The sequence below is a fragment of the Macaca thibetana genome, chromosome 3 (genome assembly GCF_024542745.1).
Source record: "Macaca thibetana thibetana isolate TM-01 chromosome 3, ASM2454274v1, whole genome shotgun sequence".
NCBI classification, from domain to species: Eukaryota; Metazoa; Chordata; class Mammalia; order Primates; family Cercopithecidae; genus Macaca; species Macaca thibetana.
The window spans coordinates 126,488,076-126,509,623 of NC_065580.1; the positions used below are offsets into that span (position 1 = coordinate 126,488,076).

At 46.5% G+C, this 21,548-nt stretch overlaps 1 protein-coding gene across 7 annotated transcripts in view; it reads left to right on the top strand.

The window, feature by feature from the left end:
- PSPH (phosphoserine phosphatase) overlaps window positions 1-21,548 on the top strand; it is a 43,335-nt gene that overhangs the window by 20,545 nt on the left and 1,242 nt on the right. For 5 of the 7 annotated variants that reach the window (XM_050783530.1, XM_050783528.1, XM_050783526.1 and 2 more), the window contains 5 exons: window positions 1,452-1,583; window positions 11,835-11,993; window positions 13,246-13,380; window positions 15,743-15,888; window positions 17,944-18,092. In XM_050783530.1, coding sequence (XP_050639487.1) covers window positions 11,854-11,993; window positions 13,246-13,380; window positions 15,743-15,888; window positions 17,944-18,092 — 570 coding nt within the window. In that variant the 5' untranslated portion in view covers window positions 1,452-1,583; window positions 11,835-11,853. Of the gene's footprint in view, window positions 1-1,451; window positions 1,584-11,465; window positions 11,693-11,834; window positions 11,994-13,245; window positions 13,381-15,742; window positions 15,889-17,943; window positions 18,093-21,548 lie in introns of those variants that run through there. The other 2 variants (XM_050783532.1, XM_050783525.1) reach the window with 2 other exon arrangements.

The window sequence follows — 21,548 nt, forward strand, 5'->3', positions numbered from 1 at the left end:
CAACCTCCGCCTTCAGGGTTCACCAATTCTCCTGCCTCAGTCTCCCTGGTAGCTGGGATTACCAGCATGGTGGCCCAGCTAATTTTGTATTTTTAATAGAGACAGGGTTTCACCATGTTGGTCAGGCTGGTTTCAAACTTTTGACATCAGGTGATCCGCCCACCTCGGCCTCCTAATGTGCTGGGATTACAGGCATGAGTCACCGTGCCCGGCCTTGCTGGGTCTTATGGTAAGTATATGTTTATAAGAAACTGCAGGCCCAGTGTGGTGGCTCACAGCTGTCATCTCAACACTTTGGGAGGCCGATGTGGGAGGATCCCTTGAGGCCATGAGTTCAAGGTCAGCCTGGGCAACATAGCGAGACTCTGTTTCTACAAAAAATGAAAAATTAGCAGGGCATAATGGTGTGCATCTGTAGTCCCTGCTACTCGGGAGGCTGAGGCAGGATAATTGCTTAAGCCCAGGAGTTCTAGGATGCAGTAAGCTATGATTGCATGGCTGCGTTCCAGCCTGGGCGACAGAGCAAAACCCTATCTCAGAGACACACACACACACACCTGTTGTCTTTGCTCCCTTGTAATTGGGCAGCAGATCTTTCTCTGATTCATCTTGGAAGGCTGTTGTCTCTGTCCCCTCATTATATTTATTGTTTGTTTATTTATTTATTTATTTTGAGATGGAGTCTCGCTCTATCACCCAGGCTGGAGTGCAGAGGCACGATCTTGGCTCACTGCAGACTCTGCTTCCGGGGTTTATCAAGTAGTTCTCCTGCCTCAGCCTCCCGAGTAGCTGGGACCACAGGCATGTGCCACCATACCTGGCCAATTTTTTTTTTTCTTTTGAGACAGAGTCTCTCTCTTGCCCAGGCTGGAGTGAAATGGTATGATCTTGGCTCACTGCAGCCTCTGCCCGCTGGGTTCAAGTGATTCTCCTGCCTCAGCCTTTCAAATAGCTGGGATTACAGGCACACACTGTTACCAGCAGGCTAATTATTGTATTTTTAGTAGAGATGGGGTTTTACCATGTTGGCCAGGCTGGTCTCGAACTCCTGACCTCAAGTGGCCCGTCTGCCTTGGCCTCCCAAAGTATTGGGATTACAGGCATCAACCACCGCACCCGCCCAAGTCTGCTTCTTTGTCTATGCATTTAGTTCTCCCAAGAGATTCTCTTTCCCTCTCCCTTGCTTTTGTACCCTGCTAATCAGGTATATGTGATTTCCTGTCAGACCTGAACCTTGCAGAATTGAAGCCATAGAAAAGAGTATGTTGACTCTACAGTGATTGAAGGGGGTAGGAGTAAAGCATTTCGCAGAGGAAGCAGTCTTAGGAAATTTTGCCTCTGACCCGTTTTTGTGCCAGTCCCACCAGGAGAGAGAGTGAAGCCAGACAGCCTCCCTCTTTCCTGTTTTGTGTGTGGACTACGATGTTCATTTCCTCATTCTCTCTTTCTAGGCTCTTGCTCTTGCAGAATCCACAGGTCTTTCTTGAAGAAATCTGTAGTCAGAACTTTGTTCTGCATTTTTATCTAGGGAAGGAACAGGAAGAGAAGAGTGTGGTCTACTAGAAATCTAGCACTGGAGACACGTGAGTCTGATTTGCCTTTTCTTGGTTTTTTTTGCTGTCATTGGAATGTTTTTATGCATTGAACTGTTAAACGTTTGTCTATCTGCTAGCAGTTCACTCTTTTTTGAGACAGAGTCTTGCTCTGTCACCTGGGCTGGAGTGCAGTGGTGCGATCTTGGCTTACTGCAACCTCCACCTCCTGGGTTCAAGTGATTCTCCTGTCTCAGCCTCCTGAGTAGCTGGGATTACAGGTGCGGGCCACCACACCTGATTAATTTTTATATGTTTAGTAGAGACAGGGTTTCGCCATGTCGGCCAGGCTGGTCTTGAACTCCCGACCTCAGGTCATCCATCTGCCTCGGCCTCCCAAAGTGCTGGGATTACAGGCGTGAGCCACCGCGCCCGGCCGGCATTTACTCCTCACCTGAATTTTAAAAATTGATGTCAACTATGTGGCATGCAGAAGATCTCAGCTTCCCAGAATAGCTGGTTATATTACATATCATTTCAACTTTTATTTTAGCTTCAAGGAGTACATGTGCAGGTTTGTTACATGGGTATATCACATGATGCTGAGGTTTGGGGTATGATTGATCTCCTCACCCAGGGATTGAGCACGGTACCCAGTAGGTAGTTTCTCAGTCTTTGCCCTCCTTCCGCTGCCTTCTTGTAGTCCTCAGTATCCTTTTTTTTGTTTGTTTTTTGTTTTTACACAGTCTCGCTCTGTCGCCCAGACTGGAACACAATGGTGTGATCTTAGCTCACTGCACCCTCCACCTCCTGGGGTCAAGTGATTCTCCTGCCTCAGCCTCCTGAGTAGCTGGGATTACAGGTGCCCACCACCATGCCTGGCTAATTTTTGTATATTTAGTAGGGACAGGGTTTCACCATGTTGGCCATGCTGGTCTCGAACTCCTGATCTCAAGTGAGTTGCCCGCCTCGGCCTCCCAAAGTGCTGGGATTACAGGTGTGAGCCACTGCACGTGGCCATTACTGTGTTTTTCCCGTCTTTGTATCCACATGTACCCAGTTTAGCTCCCACTTTTAAGTGAGAACATGTGGTATTTGGTTTTCTGTTCCTGCGCTAATTCACTTAGGATAACGGCCTCCAGATGTATCTATGTTGCAGCAAAGGACATGATGTCATTGTTTTTTATGGCTGCGCTGGCTTTTTTTTTTTTTTTTTTTTTTAATCATAAAATATAGCATAAGGCCGGGCATGGTGGCTCACACCTGTAATCCCCGCACTTTAGGAGGCCGAGGTGAGCAGATCACCTGAGGTCAGGAGTTCGAGACTAGCCTGCCCAACATGGTGAAACCCGGTCTGTACCAAAAATACAAAAATTACCTGGGTGTGGTGGCACACACTTCTGATCCCAGCAATTCGGGAGGCTGAGGCATGAGAATCACTTGAACCCGGGAGGCAGAGAGTGCAGTGAGCCGAAATCACACCACTGCACTCCAGCTTGGGTGACAGAGCAAGACTCCATCTCTAAACAAAAGATAAAATAAAATATAGTGTAAGTGCATGTGCTGAGGATCCCAGCCCTTGTTATAGGGAGTTCCCTGTTTGAGTCTCCTCTGATTCAGAAGCTTTTCAAAATCTACTGTGTACTCTTTTTTTTTTTTTGAGACGGAGTCTCGCTCTGTCGCCCAGGCTGGAGTGCAGTGTGGCACAATCTCGGCTCACTGCAACCTCCGCCTCCCAGGTTCAAGCAATTCTCCTGCCTTAGCCTCCCCAGTAGCTGGAATTACACGCACGTGCCACCATGCCCGGCTATACTGTGTACTCTTTCAATGCCCGGGAACCTGAACAAATTTATCCCTATTACCAAAGCAAATAAGCTTGGTTCTCGCAATTGTGTGCGACCTTCACAACCTCTGTACAGGCTTTTAATTTTTCCTCACACAGGTGAAGGTAAGAGGTCAGTCCCAACAAGGTGAAGGAAGTAAGGTGATCTTAGAAGCCTGTTGAAAGATACAGAGATTGAGAAGTTGGAAAGCGTTTGTTTGGGCGAGAAGCTTTTTTCCTCTTATCCAAAATCAGGCCTCCGAGGCCTGGTACTGCAGGAAAACTTGCTTTTGTACTTTGGAACTAGGGGCAAGAAGCACTTGTCAGCAGTGACTTTTCTGTTTTTTTTTGTTTTGTTTTTAAATCCGTTGGTCCTTTGCTTGCCCCAGATGAAGTAGCTGGGGCCAGCCAGGCAGAAGTTCTGTTCTGAGCTGCAGAAGACAGTGGTCCGGATGGGGCCTGGGAGCCACTGTGTCTGAGAATCTGAGAATAGACCTTCCCACCGGCATGTCTTCTACCCCTGGCCCTGCCCTCTCCCTCCCTGTTAGAGCCAAATATGAAGAATCCAGAGTCCATTCTCCGGCAATGATTTTTCTGTGTGTGGAATTCTGATATACACAATTTACTTTGAAGCAACTGACCTTACTCAGCAGATTTTTTTCCTCTATAGCCACGAGAATTTTAAATACACATGGATTGCGAGTCACTCCTGGTAGAGACAATGAAAAGAGGAGGAAATTGGCCAGGCGTGGTGGCTCACACCTGTCATTCCTACACTTTGGGAGGCTGAGGCAGGTGGATCACTTGAGGTCAGGAGTTTGAGACTGGCCTGACCAACATGGTGAAACCCTGTCTCTACTAAAAAGTACAAAAGAATTAGCCAGGCGTGGTGGCAGGCGCCTGTAATCCCAGCTACTCGGGAGGCAGGAGAATCGTTTGAACCCAAGAGGCGGAGGTTGCAGTGAGCCGAGATCACATCACTGCACTCCAGCCTGGGCAACAGAGTGAGACCCCATCTCAAAAATAAAAATAAAAATAAAAAAGGAGGAAATCAGAAGTGTACAGGGAGGTACAGCATTTTGCAGAGCAGGATGGGAAGAGCTAAAAGGAGCTGTGGCCAAGTTTGCTCTGCTGCTCAATCAAGCAGGGAGGGAGTTGATACTCTTGTAATCCAAAAGGTAAAGGCCATCTCCCCTGGCCTGACCATTTCAGGGGCAGAGTTAAGGTCCTAAAATCCAGCTCGCTGTCTTAGGGAGGGTGTGGAAAAAGAATCAGCCTTCCAAGTAAATTCAATGTAAAGTGTGTCTCTAATGTTCTATTTTTTTTTTTTTTTTTTTTTTTTTTTTGAGACGGAGTCTCGCTGTGTCTCCCAGGCTGGAGTGCAGTGGCGTGATCTCGGCTCACTGCAAGCTCCGCCTCCCGGGTTCACGCCATTCTCCCGCCTCAGCCTCCCAAGTAGCTGAGACTACAGGCGCCCGCCACCACGCCCGGCTAGTTTTTTGTATTTTTAGTAGAGACGGGGTTTCACCATGTTAGCCAGGATAGTCTCGATCTCCTGACCTTGTGATCCACCCGCCTCGGCCTCCCAAAGTGCTGGGATTACAGGCTTGAGCCACCGCGCCCGGCCTCTAATGTTCTATTTTGGCCAGCACTGTGGCTCATGCTTATAATCCTAGCACTTTGGGAGCCAGGATGGGAGGATCGTTTGAGGCCAGGAATTCGAGACCAGCCTGGGTAACATAGTGAGACCTCATCTCTACAAAAATATTAATAATAATAACTTAGCTGGGTGTGGTGGTGTGTGCCTGTAGTCTCTGCTACTCAGGAGGCTGAGGGGGGAGGATCACTTCAGCCCAGGAGGTTGAGGCTGCAGTGAGCTATGATTATACCATTGGCACTCCAGTGTGGGCGACAGAGTGAGACTTTGTCTTGAAAAAAAGCCAAAAATATTCTGTTTTCTCCTTGGGACCACATTACAACCCAGAAGGCAGGTGTCAACAATTCTGAGCTGTATATCAGGCCTAGTGGTCAGCTGGGGATGTGTAAATCAGTTCTAACTTTTAGTGGAGGAAATGTACATTTCCTTTCAAACTCAAGGCTGATGGTCTTGCTTTTTTTCTGAGACGATGTCTCACTCTGTCACCCAAGCTGGAGTGCTGTGGCCTGATCTCGGCTCACTGCACCCTTGAACTCCTGGGCTCAAGCCATCCTCCCGCCTCAGGCTGTTGAGTATCTGGGACCACAGGCGTGCACCACCATGCCCCACCAATTTTTCTTTTTTTTTTTTTTTTTTTTTTTTAAAGAGAAGGAATCTTGCTATGTTCTCAAGAACTGATCTCAAACTCCTGGGTTCAAATGATCCTGCTGGGATTATTACAAGTGTGAGCCACTGTGCCCAGCCAATCTCATTAAAGTGTCATTGGTTGGAAAGAGGTTCAAGTACCTGGTTTGCCTTTTTTTTTTTTTTTTTCAGATGGAGTCTTGCTCTTGTTGCCCAGGCTAGAGTGCAGTGGTGGGATCTCAGCTCACTGCAACCTCCGCCTCCCGGGTTCAAGCGATTCTCCTGGCTTGGCCTCCTGAGTGGCTGGAATTAGAGGCGCCCGACTAATTTTTGTACTTTTAGTAGAGATGGAGTTTCACCATGTTGGCCAGGCTGGTCTCAAACTTCTGACCTCGTGATTCACCTGCCTTGGCCTCCCAAAGTGCTGGGATTACAGGTGTGAGCCACCGCTCCTGGCCAAAGTCACTGGTTTTTCAAACATGACCAGTAATTATTTGTCTGATCATTTCGACAAGACTGGAAGCCTCTTGAGGATGGCGCCCATGCATTATGCATTCCTCTTTGGGTCTTGTGTCAGGGTTCCTGGGGACTGGCTTTGAGGTTCTGGTGCCCGTCAGTCGTTCTCAGGAGCATTGCCCATTCTTAGTTATGGTGTGTTGCCTCATTTGCCTCATGCATCTTCTTTTTTTTTTTTTTGGAGACGGAGTTTCACTCTTGTTGCCCAGGCTGGAGTGCAATAGTGCAAGCTCGGCTCACCGCAACCTCTACCTCCCAGGTTCAAGTGATTCTCTTGCCTCAGCCTCCCTGAGTAGCTGGGATGACAGGCATGTGGCACCACATCCAGCTAATTTTGTATTTTTAGTAGAGACGGGGTTTCTCCCTGTTGGTCAGGCTGGTCTCGAACTCTCGACCTGAGGTGATCCACCCAGCTCAGCCTCCCAAAGTGCTGGGATTATAGGCATGAGCCGCAGCACCCGGCCTTCTCATGTACCTTCTTAAAAAGTCCTTTAGCTTATCCCATTTATTTTAGCTCCTCTTAAACCATTTGTCTGTTTCTGGCTACCTCTTCACTCACCTATGGTTCATTCTTCATTCTTAGTGGAATTATGCTACAGTAAGTGCTGCGTCTCTGCCAATAGACCTGCTGACTTCAAGGTCTTTACAGCGACCCTGCCTGGTCATGTAGTATGAATTAGCTTGATTCCTGCTGGACCAAAGCCAAATGACTGGTTTCTTTTTATTTTTTATCCTTTTTTTTTTTTTTTTTTTTTTTAATAGAGACAGGGTTTCACCATGTTGGCCAGGCTGGTCTCAAGCTCCTAGCCTTAAGCAATCCACCTGTCTTGGCCTCCCAAAGTCCTGGGATTACAGGTGACAGCCACCATGCTGGCCCTTGTTGAGTTTTTTTTTGAAAGGGAGTCTCGGTCTGTCGCCCAGGCTGCAGTGCAGTGCAGTGGTGCAGTGGTGCGATCTCGGCTCAATGCAGTCTCCACCTCTCTACCTCCCAGGTTCAAGAGATTCTCCTGTATTCAAGTGATTCTCCCGCCTCTGCTTCCCAAGTAGCTTGGATTACAGGTGGCTGCCACCATGCCTGGCTAATTTTTGTATTTTTAGTAGAGATGGGGTTTCACCATGTTGGCCAGGCTGGTCTCGAACTCCTGACCTCAAGTGATCCTCCTGCCTCGGCCTCCCAAAGTGCTGGGATTACAAGTGTGAGCCACTGCAGCCAACCTCTGGTTCAGTTCTTAATAACTGCTTAGGTTCCACTCTATTTAATTCATAAAATATTTAATTCATGAAATATTTAACTAACACCTATTGAGTGCTGGGTGCAGTGATAGAAGATAATTCAACTGGAGTGATTGACTGATTTTCTGGGTTGATGGGGTGGAAATAATGTGGTATAGGGGAGGCCACTTGATCTACACCATGAAGAAGTAGGACTTGCTTCATGACATGGGGGATATGGTGATTCCAGGCAGAGAAGCAACATTTGAAAGGGTGTAGAGGAATAAAAACACATGACATAGGCTGGGTGCAGTGGCTCATGCCTATAATCCCAGCACTTTGGGAGGCCAAGACAGGTGGATCGCCTGAGGTCAGGAGTTCAAGACCAGCCTGGGCAACATGGTGAAACCCTGTCTCTACTCAAAATACAAAAATTAGCTGGATATGGTGGCATGCACCTGTAGTCTCAACTACTCAGGATGCTGAGGGAGGATAATTGCTTGAACCTGGGAGGGGGAGGTTGCAGTGAGCCGAGATTGTGCCACTGCACTATACTCCAGCCTGCGTGACAGAGCAAGACTCTGTCTCAAAAAAAAAAAAAAAAAAAAGTCCTTAGTATTCCTTGAGCCATAAATTGTGTGTTTGACCAGGCACGATTGCTCACGCCTGTAGTCCCAGCACTTTGGGAGGCCGAGTCGCATGGATCATTTTATTCCAAAAGTTTGAGACCACTCTGGGCAACATGGCAAAACACCATCTCTACTAAAAATACAAAAAATTAGCCAGACATCGTGCCTGCCTGTAGTCCCAAATGCTCAGGAGGCTGAAGTGGGAGAATCGCTTGAGCCAGGGAGGCAGAGGTTGCAGTGAGCTGAGATTGCACCACTGCACTCCAGCCTTGGTGACAGAGTAAGGCCCTAACTCAAAATTTAAAAAAGTGTGTGTTTGTGTATGTGTGTGCGTGTGCATGTGAATAATGTGTGTGTGTAAAAATGTGTGTGTGTGTATGTATATTTGTGGGGAATGAGGTTGGTAAAATACACAGGCATGGGAGCCAGATCATGAGGACATAAAGTGTGTAATAAAGACATTATGTTAATGGCTGGGTGCAGTGGCTCTGGTAGGGTACAGTGGCTCATGCCTATAATCCCAGCTCTTTGGGAGGCTGAGGCAGGAGGATCATTTGAGGTCAGGAGTTCGAGACCAGACTGGCCAACATGGTGAAATCCCATCTCTACTAAAAATACAAAAATTAGCTGGGCGTGGTGGCATGTGCCTATAATCCCAGCTACTTGGGAGGCTGAGGCAGGAGAATCACTTAAACCTGGGAGGCAGAGGTTGCAGTGAGTCAAGATTGTGCCACTGCACTGCAGCCTGGGTGACAGAGCGAAACTCCTTCTCAGAAAAAAGAAAAAACGGATTCATTAATAGACACTGAAATTTGAATTTCATTTTTACTTATTATTATTACTTTTGAGACAGGCTCTCATCTCACTCTGTCACCCAGGCTGGAGTGGAATTTCATGGTCGTAGCTCACTGCAGCCTCAAACTCCTGTGCTCAAGCAATCCTTCTGCCTCACCCTCCTGAGTAGCTAGGTCTATAGGCGCGTGCCACTACACCTGGCTAATTATAAAAATACTTTTGTAGAGATGGAGTCTTGGTATGTTGCCCAGATAGGTGTTGAACTCCTGGCTTCAAGTAATCCTCCCACCTCAGCCTCCCACAGTGCTAGGATTACAGGCGTGAGCCACTGTAGCCAGCCTGAAATTTGAATTTCATTAGTTTTTACGTGTCAAAAAATATTCTTCTTCTTTTGATTTTTTTTTCAACCGTTTAAAATGTAAAAATCAGCTGGGCATGGTGGCTCACACCTGTAGTCGCAGCTACTCTAGAGGCCAAGATGGAAGGATCACTTGAGCCCAGGAGTTTGAGGCTGCCACGAGCTATGATGGCACCACTGCACTCCAGTCTGGGTGACAGAATGAGATCCTGTCTCAAAAAAAGTAAAGTAAAATAAAATGTAAAAATCGTTCTTACTTGTGAGCCATACAAAACCAGGTGGCAGGGTAGATTTGGCCTACAAGCCATAGTTTGCTGACCCCTGACTTAAAAGATTTTTTTTCCCAGGTCAACTTTAAATGGCATTATTCTGCCAACTGCATTGGTTGGAAATCAGTTGAGCAGTGGGTTGGTCAGCTGCTTTGAGTCTGTTTTTAACCACAGTCTTTTCTAAATATAGATTATTTACATCATCTGTGTAGCCTTGTATTTGACATATTAGTCTCTGATAGGAGGCTGGTCTAGGCAATCTTGAGGATCCCTTTTGCCCTAAGTCTAGTCCAAAGATTTTTTTTTTTTTTTTTTTTTTTTTTTTTTTTTTGAGACTAGTCCAAAGATTTTATAAAAAATAAAGGCCAGGCATGGGGGCTCATGCCTGTAATCCCAGCACTTTGGGAGACCTAGGTGGGAGGATTGCTTGAGTCCAGGAGTTGAAGACCAGTCTGGGCAACATAGCAAGACCCCCATCTCTTCAAAAAACAAATTTAAAAATTAGCCAAGCATAGTGGCGTGCACCTGTAGTCCCAGCTACTTGGGAGGCTGAGGCAGGAAGATCGCTTGAACCCTGGAGTTGGAGGCTGCAGTGAGCCATGATTGTACCACTGCACTCCAGCCTGGGTGACAGAGTGAGAACTTGTCTCAAAAAATAAATAAATAAATAAAAATTCGTTTTGGCTCCCTGTCCTCTGCAGCTTCTGTAGCAGTGTGCCTCCCAGAGTTTCTTCCTGTACCTTCACCATTTTCCCCTTCTCCTTCCCAGACTCAAGTCAGGACGTAAAGGTGGTGGTCCTGCAGGCTCTGTCCTTAGCGCTCTTCTCTTCTCCCTCTTTCTATTCTCCCTGGACTTTATTTTTATGATTTTTTATTTTCTTGAGACAGGGTCTCACTCTGTGGCCCCATCCTGGTGCAGTGGTGTGATCTTGGCTCACTGCAATCTCCACCTCCTAGGTTTAAGAGATTCTCCTGCCTCAGCCTCCTGAGTAGCTGGGACTAGAGGTGCACGCCATCCTGCCCAGCTAATTTTTATTTTTTTTAGTACAGCTGGGGTTTTGCCATGTTGGCCAGGCTGGTCTTGAACTCCTTGCCTCATGTGATCCTCCCGCCTCAGCCTCCCAGAGTGCTGGGATTACAGGCATGAGCCACTACACCCAGCCTCTCCCTGGACTTTAATCAGATCACGTCTTCAACTAGCACCTCTACATTGGCAATGTTGTGTATGTTAAGCCGTTATATTTAGCTCTGACCTTTCTTCTGAGGCTTAAAGCCTTTCCCAGTATCTGGAAGTTAAAGTCTAAACTCCTTAGCCTGGCCCTAGGACCCGCTTAGTCTGAACTCCTGATCACTGCCAGGCCCCTTGGCCAAGCCACGGGATAGCTTCCAGCAGGTCATCTGCTTCCTCCTCCTTGTCTTTGCTCATGCTCCTCCCTCTGCCATCACAAGCCTCTCTCCTTGTCTCTACCTCCCTTCCTCTCCTCCCAGCACTTGCCAAATCGATGCCCTGCCCTTTGACAACCCACTCAGAGGGCCACTTACCTGTCAGATTCAGCTCAAATACCTGTGCCTCCTTGAAGCCGTCTTTTTTTTTCTTTTAGTTAGAGTCAGGGTCTTGCTCTGTTGCCCATACTGGAGTGCAGTGGCACGATCTCAGCTCACTGCAGCTCCACCTCCTGGGTTCAAGTGATTCTCCTGCCTCAGTGTCCCAAGTAGCTGGGATTACAGGCGTGTACCACCACACCCAGCTAATTTTTTGTATTATTATTTTTAGTAGAGACTTGATCTCTCTCTGTTGCCCACACTGGTCTCGAACTCCTGGCCTCAAGCAATCCTCCTCCTGCCTTAGCCTCCCAAAGTGCTGGGATTACAGGGATGAGCCACTGTGTCCAGTCTGAAGCCCTATTTCATAGATAAAGCAAAACATTTTTCCTATATGCCCATAGAGACTTATGCACACCTCAGCTTTAATGCTTGCTTCCTTGCTACAATTAGGTAAAAAAAAAAAAATATATATATATATATGTGTGTGTATATATATATATATAACTAAAAGAAAAGAAAGAAGGCTTCAAGGAGGCACAGGTATTTGAGCTACTAAGGAGGCTGAGGCACAAGAATCACTTGAACCCGAGAGGTGGAGGTTACAGTAAGCCAAGATCGTACCACTGCCCTCCAGCCTGGACAACAGAGTAAGACTCCACCAAAAAAAAAAAAAGAAGAAAGAAGAAATTGGTGTAGTGTGGGAAGTAAACAAAAAGGAAAAACAAATGAATCCGTGAGTACACTCTTATGTGGCCTGCACTGACTTCGACACAATTTAGATTGGCTTAGTAGGCAAGGTGGGATCTTTTCAGAATTGTATTTGATGTCTTTAAATACATTTATCTTTTAAATACATTTATCTTTTTTTCTTGTAGAAGGAAAATTCTTCCAACAATGGTCTCCCACTCAGAGCTAAGGAACCTGTTCTACTCAGCAGATGCTGTATGTTTTGATGTTGACAGCACCGTCATTAGAGAAGAAGGAATCGATGAGCTAGCCAAAATCTGTGGCGTTGAGGATGCGGTGTCAGAAATGTAGGGATAGCATTTATCCACTTTATGAAATGATAAAGACTTTCTAAAGAGTGACTGTTTTGGATGAAGTGCTAGACCCTGGCTATGGAACATGAGCACTAGGCTTTTTCTTTCATCCCTTAGAGTTTAATTTGACATATTCATTCGTTTATATAAATATTTATAATAAACAAACATGGATAAGACATGTTCTTAGCTTGATCAAGGGAATGACGACCATCACTAACCAAAGAAGGTGGCCTGGGGAGCGGGACCCAGGTGTCCAGTGGCTTTGTGTCATGGTTTAAAGTGTGGCCTTAGTGGTTCCCTGTAAAGGTTCAGAGTCTCCTAGTGGATCCTGGAGCAGAGTCCCTCCCTCCCTCCCTCCTGCCCTCCCGCCCTGCAGCTGGGCATCTCCCTCTGCAGTCCCAGTCCCCCAGTCATGCACTGTGTCATTTTTTTTTTTTTCCCAAGACGGAGTCTCATTTTATCGCCCAGGCTGGAGTACAGTGACACAATCTCGGCTCACTGCAACCTTTGCCTCCCGGGTTCCAGCAATTTTCCTGCCTCAGCCTCCCAAGTAGCTGGGATTACAGACGCGCACCCCCAGGCCCGTCGAATTTTTGCATTTTTTTAGTAGAGATGGGGTTTTGCCATGTTGGCCAGGCTGGTCTCAAGCTCCTGGCTTCAGATGATCTGCCCACCTCAGCTTCCCAAAGTGTTTGGAATTATAGGCATGAGTCACTGCACACTGGCCTTTTAATGTTATTTTCTTTTTCTTTTCTTTTTTTTCTGAGACAGTTTCACTCTCGTTGCCCCGGCTGGAGTGCAGTGGCGTGATCTCGGCTCACCGCAACCTCCACCTCCGGGTTCAAGCAATTCTCCTGCCTCTGCCTCCTGAGTAGCTGGGATTACAGGCGTGTGCCACCATGCCCGGCTACTTTTGTATTTTTAGTAGACACGGTGTCTCTCCATGTTGGTCTGGCTAGTCTTGAACTTCCAACCTCAGGTGATCCGCCCGCCTCAGCCTCCCCAAGTGCTGGGATTACAGGCGTGAGCCACTGCACCCGGCCTGTTAATGTTATATTCAAGCAGTCCTTCGAAAATTTATTCCAAGGCCTTGCTCTCATAGCAGCAAAGCCTGTCTGTTGTACAGTGGGGCTCTTGGTAGCATCTCCCTGTCGGTGGATGTTGTGCAGACCTGGGGCAGTAAGGTATGTTAACCTCGAGGACAGCGAACCTGGCTGGCCTGACTGTTGGGTCTCCCTCCTAGGACACGGCGAGCCATGGGCGGGGCAGTGCCTTTCAAATCTGCTCTCACAGAGCGCTTAGCCCTCATCCAGCCCTCCAGGGAGCAGGTGCAGAGACTCATAGCAGAGCACCCCCCACACCTGACCCCCGGCATAAGGTAAGAGGAGCCCCTGCTCCAGGTGTATTTCAGCACCAGTGTTGGGGGACAAGTCCTCCTGAGAGCATCTAACTATTGCTTTAGAGTGACCTCTGGGTGATTTATTTATTTTCATTTTTATTTTTTAATTTTATTATTATTTTTTAAATTTTTATTTATTTTTTCAAGATGAAGTCTCACTCTGTCACTCAGGCTGGAGTGCAGTGGTGCAATCTCAGCTCACTGCAACTTCTGCCTCCCAGGTTCATGCAATTCTCCTGCCTCAGCCTCCTGAGTAGCTGGGATTATAGGTCCCCGCCACCACACCTGGGTAATTTTTGTATTTTTAGTAGAGATGGGTTTCACCATGTTGGCCATGCTGGTCTTGAACTCTTGACCTCAAGTGATCCGCCTGCCTGGGCCTCCCAAAGTGCTGGGATTATAGCTGTGAGCCACTGCACCCGGCCTATTATTATTTTTTTTAGAGTCAGCATCTCATTCTGTTGCCCATGTTGGAGTACAGTCATGGCTCACTGCAGCGTTGAACTCCTGGGGTCAAGTGGCCGTTCCACCTTAGCCTCCTTAGTAGTGGGGACTATAGGTGCATGCCACCATGCCCAGCTAATTAAAAAAAAAAATTTTTTTTTGAGAGACAGGGTCTTGCTTTGTCACCCAGGCTGGAGTGCAGTGGCATGAATACAGCTCACTGTAGCATCAACCTTCTGGGCTCAAGGGATCCTCCTGCTTCAGCTTCCTAAGTAGCTGGGACTACAGATGTAGACCACCATGCCTAATTATTTTTTTAAAATTTTCTGTAGACACAGGGTCTCACTATGTTGACCAGGCTGGTCTTGAACTTGTGGGCTCAAATGATCAATTTTCCCACCTCAGCCTCCCAAAATGTTGGAATTATAGGTTTGAACCACTATACCCAGCCTTTAAAATATTTTTTGTAGAGATGGGGTCTTGCTATGTTGCCCAGGCTATTCTCAAGCTCCTGGCCTCAAGTGATTTTCTACCTCGGCCTCCCAAATTGCTGGATTTAAAGGCGTAGCCTGTGTGGTTCTTTTGGTACTTACACATGGTCTTGTCTGGCTGGTTGTGTGGTCCTGTCTGTTTCTGCCTTTCCTCTTTCTCCATGGAAAACCTAAGTTTTCCTTGTTTGTCCTCATCTTGTGTTGTTCTGGGTCCATGGACAGAGTAGAGTTCTGGAATGGTTTCCTGAAGTAGCCAAACTCTACCCATTGATTTCTAAGTGCATTTAGAAAAACATATATAAGGCCAAGCATGGTGGCGCATGCATGTAATCCCAGCATTTTGAAAGGCTGAGGCGGGCAGATCACCTGAGGTCAGGAGTTCATGACTAGCCTGGCCAACATGGTGAAACCCCGTCTCTACTAAAAATGCAAAAAAAGTTGGTCAGGCGTGGTGGTTCGCACTTCAGCACTTGGGGAGGCCAAGGCGGGCAGACCACAGGGTCAAGAGATGGAGACCATCCTGGCCAACATGGTGAAACCCTGTGTCTATTTAAAATACAAAAATTAGCTGGACATGGTGGCCGCGTCTGTTGTCCCAGCTACTTGGGAGGCTGACGCAAGAGAATCGCTTGAATCTGGTAGGCAGAGGTTGCAGTGAGCCGAGATCGCGCCACTGTACTCCAGCCTGGTGACAGAGCGAGACTCCATCTCAAAAAATAAAATAAAATAAAATAAAGTAGCTGGGTGTGGTGGCAGGTTCCTGTAATCCCAGTTACCCTTGAAGCTGAGGGAAGATAATTGCTGGAACCCTGGAGGCAGAGGATGCTGTAAGCTGAGATCACACCACTGCACTGCAGCCTGGGCAACAGAGCGAGACTCCATCTCAAAAAAAAAAAAAAAAGAAAAAGAAAAACATATATAAAACATTAACTCCCCAGGCAATATACCTTGTCAAATATACCTCAGGCAGGCCGGGCGCGGTGGCTCAAGCCTGTAATCCTAGCACTTTGGGAGACCGAGACGGGCGGATCACGAGGTCAGGAGATCGAGACCATCCTGGCTAACACGGTGAAACCCCGTCTCTACTAAAAATACAAAAAATTAGCCGGGCGAGGTGGCGGGCGCCTGTAGTCCCAGCTACACGGGAGGCTGAGGCAGGAGAATGGCGTAAACCCGGGAGGCGGAGCTTGCAGTGAGCTGAGATCCGGCCACTGCACTCCAGCCCGGGCGACAGAGCGAGACTCCGTCTCAACAACAAAAAAAAAAAATATATATATATATATATATACCTCAGGCAAATGCATTCAGGAGAATAAAATATATCTTAGTTCCCTCTTCATGTTTCCTTTTTTTTTTTTTCTTTTTGTATTACTCAGTGTTTGGTATTTTGTATATTATTTTTGCAGGGAGCTGGTAAGTCGCCTACAGGAGCGAAATGTTCAGGTTTTCCTAATATCTGGTGGCTTTAGGAGTATTGTGGAGCATGTTGCTTCAAAGCTCAATATCCCAGGAACCAATGTATTTGCCAATAGGCTGAAATTCTACTTTAACGGTAAGACGTTAATGGTAACATATTCCCTTTCTTAGCAGTTCTGTTATTCAGTATTCTGGGTAATGTCTGTTGGAATGAAACTTAAACAGTCACATCAGAGTGAAATATTGAGATGAATGGTCCTCTTAATTGATGTCTTTTGCCCTTTGGTACCCTTTGCTCAGCAAAATAGACTTAGGTCATCACCTGTCCTAGCTTTATTATCTATAACATCACCTGTCTGTACATAAATGTCTGCATTTCATGAAACATTAATTCCTACATAGCCCCTATGACTTACTTTGCTGTATGTTATATTTCAACTTTATGGGAGCTTCTATGCATTTGAAGCAATTTAGACTCAAGAAGGAGACTTGGCTGGGCATGGTGGCTCACGCCTGTAATCCCAGCACTTTGGGAGCCTGAGGCGGGAGGATCACTTGAGGTCAGGAGTTCAAGACCAGCCTGGCCAACACAGTGAAACCCCAAGTCTGCTAAAAAAAAAAATACAAAAATTAGCTGGGCGTGGTGGCACATGTCTGTAGTCCCAGCTACTTAGGAAGCTGAGGCAGGAGAATCACATGAAGCTGCGTGAGCTGAGATCATGCCACTTCACTCCAGCCTGGGTGACAGAGTGAGACTCTGTCTTAAAAGCAAGAAAAAAAAAAAAAAGACAACAAGACAGAGACTTTAAAAGGGAGACTTTTGTTAACGGATTACTGAACTACAGCCCTTGGGGAAGCCTCCTGTCCCCTCTCTGGTCCATAGCGTTGCCACAGTTGTTATATTATCTCAGATCTCCAGTTATATCAAGGGGTGACTGAGAGTGATTTTTTTTTTTTTTTTTTTTTGAGACAGAGTCTCACTCTGTTGCTCCAGCTGGAGTACAGTGGCTCGATCTCGGCTCACTGCGACCTCTGCCACCTGGGTTCAAGCGATTCTCCTGCCTCGGCCTCCTGAGTAGCTGGGATTACAGGTGCCCACCACCACGCCTGGCTAATTTTTGTATTTTTTTTAGTAGAGTCGAGGTTTCACCATGTTTGTCAGGCTGGTCTCAAACTCCTGGCCTCAGATGATCCACCTGCCTCGGCCTCCCAAAGTATTGGGATTGCAGGCACGAGCCACCGCATGTTAATAGAACATTCTTGAGTGGTCTAGAGATAGAGATCATTGAAAAAAGAAGTCAAGAATGAGTGTGGTAATTACTGTAACAACAGAAATAATTGATCAGAAATAAGCTGGAATTTCCTTTTGGGTGACATAATATATTAACATTTTAAATTTAATATATTAAGACTGGGTGCGGAGGCTCACGCCTGTAATCCCAGAACTTTGGGAGGCCGAGGCAGGCTGATCATCTGTGGTCAGGAGTTCGAGACCAGCCTGGCCAACATGGCAAAACCCCATCTCTACTAAAAACACAAAACTTAGCCAGCATGGTGGCATGTGCCTGTAATCCCAGCTACTTGGGAGGCTGAGACACGAGAATGGCTTGAACCTGGGAGGCGGATATTGCAGTAAGCGGAGATCATGCCATTGCACTCCAGCCTGGGCAACAGAGTGAGACTCTGTCTCAAAAATAAATAAATTATTAATTAATTTGATATATTACTATTGTATGGTGTTCTGCTACCTCAACAAAGTTTGAGAATTACTGGAAGCTTGAAAGATACAACAAATTCACCCCTAGGTATTTATGACCTAATAGAGGTCATCTCTACAATTGATATTTGTAATTTAAAAGCAAAGGTTGGCTGGGTGTGGTGGCTCACACCTGTAATCCCAGCACTTTGGGAGGCCGAGGCAGGAGAATCACATGAGCCTAGGAGTTCCAGACCAACCTGGGCAACATGCCAAGACCCCATTTCTATAATCATAATCATAATCATAAAAGGAGAAAAAGTAAAGCTTGTTTATTCCCAGGAACAGGTGTGGAGCTCCAGGCTGTGCGACTTTACCTAGGGCCATTTTTAACCTTCTCAGTGACATTTAAGTGAAGATCTCATCTATGCAGAAAGCTGTCACTGGTAAGATACTTCTGTGGGTCTTTAACCTTGTTTTTATTGCTCTTTTAAGGTGAATATGCAGGTTTTGATGAGACACAGCCAACAGCTGAATCTGGTGGAAAAGGAAAAGTGATTAAACTTTTAAAGGAAAAATTTCATTTTAAGAAAATAATCATGATTGGAGATGGTGCCACAGACATGGAAGCCTGTCCTCCTGCTGTATGTATTAAGGATGCTAATATTTTTGCAGGTTGTACTTTTGTTTTTTTAATATATTTATTTATTATTTCTTTATTTTTTTTTTGAGACGGAGTTTCGCCCTTTGTTGCCCAGGTTGGAGTGCAGTGGCATGATCTCAGCTCACTGCAATATCTGCCTCCCAGTTCAAACCATTCTGGTATCTCAGCCTCCCAAGTAGCTGGGATTACAGGCACACGCCACCATGCTGGCCAAGTTTTGTATTTTTAGTAGAGATGGGGTTTCGTCACATTGGCCAGGCTGGTCTTGAGCTCCTGACCTCAGGTGATCTGCCTGCCTTGGCCTCCCAAAGTGCTGGGATTACAGGCATGAGCCACCACGCTCGGCCGTACTTTTGTTTTCACAGCTGATTTATCCTATAATCCCAACATTTTGGGAGGTCAAGGCAGGCAGATCACTTGAGCACAGGAGTTTGAGACCAGCCTGGGCAACATAGTGAGACCTCATCTCTACAAAATAAATAAATAAAATAAAATAAAAACAGCTGATTTAGAACTATGTAAGATTTAAAACAGGAGTTAAACAAAAACAACTCTGATTACAAGATAAAAATGAAATAATAAAAAATTCAATCTTGTTTTGTCAACTTTATGCAAACCCAAGAAAAGTTATGAATAAGGAACTAAAAACCTTTTAAAACTTTTAACAATGCCTTATCCCTGTAGTATGGGCACCATCTTTTAGCCTAGGTGTGTGCTCAATAGGTTGGTTTCATTTCCCCAAATAATACCATCAACAACTCATAACTGAGATTTTAACATCATTTGATACTTTATATACTAGTTCCTCATACATTACCTCATTTAATCCTCATAGCAGCCCTGTGAGGTCAAATATTATGTTTTGTTCTGTTTTGTTTTTCTTAGACAGAGTCTCACTCTGTCACCCAGGCTGGAGTGCAGTGGTGTACTCTCAGCTCACTGCAATCTCCGCCCTCTGGGTTCAAGGGATTCTCCCACCTTAGCCCCCCAAGTAGCTGGTACCACAGACGCATTCTGCCACACCCAGCTAAGATTTTGTGTTTTTGGCAGAGGCAGAGTTTCACCATATTGCCCAGGCTGATCTTGAACTCCTGAGCTCAAGCAATCTCCCCTGCCTTGGCCTCCCAAAGTGCTGGTATCACAGGTGTGAACCACCATGCCTAGCCAAATATTGTGTTCTTCTTACTGATAGGGGAACTGAGGCTTGCAGAGATTATATGATTTATCTGTAACATATCAGAGCATTTTCTTTTTATTTACTTATTTATTATTTTTTGGACACAGGGTCTTGCTATGTTGCCCAGGCTGAAGTGCAGTGGTGCAATCATAGCTTATCACAGCCCTGAACTACTGGGCTCAAAGGATCCTCCCACCTCAGCCTCCTGGTTAGCTGGGATTACAGGTGTGCGCCACTGCATCCCACGCCACCACGGCATTTTATTCCTCTGAACTAACTTCATTTTCTGAGACTAGCAGAGGTTTTGTTTATTTTTTGGGGTCTTGCTCTGTCACCCAGGCCAGAGTACAGTGGCGCAATCTTAGCTCGTTGCAGCCTCGACCTCCCAGACTGAAGCAATCTTCCCATCTCAGCCTCCTGAGTAGCTGGGACTGCAGGCGCATGCCACCACACCTATTTAATTTTGTTTATGTTTTGTAGAGATGAGGTCTCACACTATGTTGCCCAGGCTAATCTTCAATCCTGGCTTAAGCGATCTTCCTGCCTTGGCCTGCCAGAGTGCTGGGATTATAGGTGTGAGCCAACATGCCCAGCCAGGGATTTTATTTCTAAGCATTTTAAAATCAATGCGCGCATGTGCACTCTCCCTCTCTCTCTCTCTCTCCATATATATATAAAAAATCAAATACTATATATAGCAAGTGTCGTAAATATCAAATGGGTCCATTTCACGTAGGGCTTTGCCTTTGTCATGTCATTCTAATGTAAGAAAAACTACACCGGCCGGGCGCGGTGGCTCAAGCCTGTAATCCCAGCACTTTGGGAGGCCGAGACAGGTGGATCACGAGGTCAGGAGATCGAGACCATCCTGGCTAACAAGGTGAAACCCCGTCTCTACTAAAAAATGCAAAAAACTAGCCGGGCAAGGTGGTGGGCGCCTGTAGTCCCAGCTACTCGGGAGGCTGAGGCCGGAGAATGGCGTGAACCCGGGAGGCGGAGCTTGCAGTGAGCTGAGATTCGGCCACTGCACTCCAGCCTGGGCGACAGAGCGAGACTCTGTCTCAAAAAAAAAAAAAAAAAAAAAAAGAAAAACTACACCAAAATATAGTGTGGCTAGGCACGGTGGCTCATGCCTGTAATCCCAGCACTCTGGAAGGCTGAGGCAGGCAGATCACCTGAGGCCAGGAGTTTGAGACCGGCCTGGGCAACATGGTGAAACCCCATCTCTACAAAAAAATACAAAAAAATTAGCTGGGAGTGGTGATGGTGCCTATTATTGCAGTTACTCAGGAGGCTGAAGCATGAGAATCACTTGAACCCAGGAGGTGGAGGTTGCAGTGAGCCGAGATTGCGTGACTGTGCTCCAGCCTGGATGACAGAGTGAGACTCCATCTTAAAAAAATATATATATAGTGCTGAAGTTTTTACTCCTAGTTTCCTGAGATCTAAAAATAGGGATTGTCTAAAAAAAAAAAAAATTCATACTCTTTGTGAATGATGAAAGAAAAAGGGTTCAAAGGAACCTTTTTGGCCAGGCACGAAGGTGACTCATGCCTGTAATCCCAGCACTTTGGGAGGCAGAGATGGGCAGATCACCTAAGGTCAAGAGTTTGAGACCAACCTGGCCAGCATGGCAAAACCCTATCTCTACTAAAAATACAAAAATTAGCCAGGCATGTTGGTGGGCGCCTGTAATCCCAGCACTCGTGAGGCTGAGGCAGGAGAATCTCTTGAATCCGGGAGGCGGGAGATTGCAGTCAGCCGAGATCGCGCCACTGTATTCCAGCCTGGGCATGACAGAGCAAGACTCCATCTCAAAAAAAATAAAAATAAAAAGTTCCAGCCAGGCTGGTCTCAAACTCCCAACCTCAGGTGATCTGCCCACCTTGGCCTCCCAAAGTGCTGGGATTACAGGCATGAGCCACACCACACATAGCCTTTGAATCCTTTTTTTTTTTTTTTTTGACAGAGTCTCGCTCTCTCACCCAGGCTGGATGAAATGGCGTGATCTTGGCTCACTGCAACCTCTGCCTCCTGGGTTCAAGCAATTCTCCTGCCTCAGCCTCCCAAGTAGCTGTGATTACAGACGCCCACCACCACGCCCAGCTAATTTTTTGTATTTTTAGTAGAGACAGGGTTTCACCATGTTGGCCAGGCTGGTGTCGAACTCCTGACCTCAGGTGATCCACCCATCTCAGCCTCCCAAAGTGCTGAGATTACAGGCGTGAGCCACCACACCCAACCACCTTTGAGTATTTT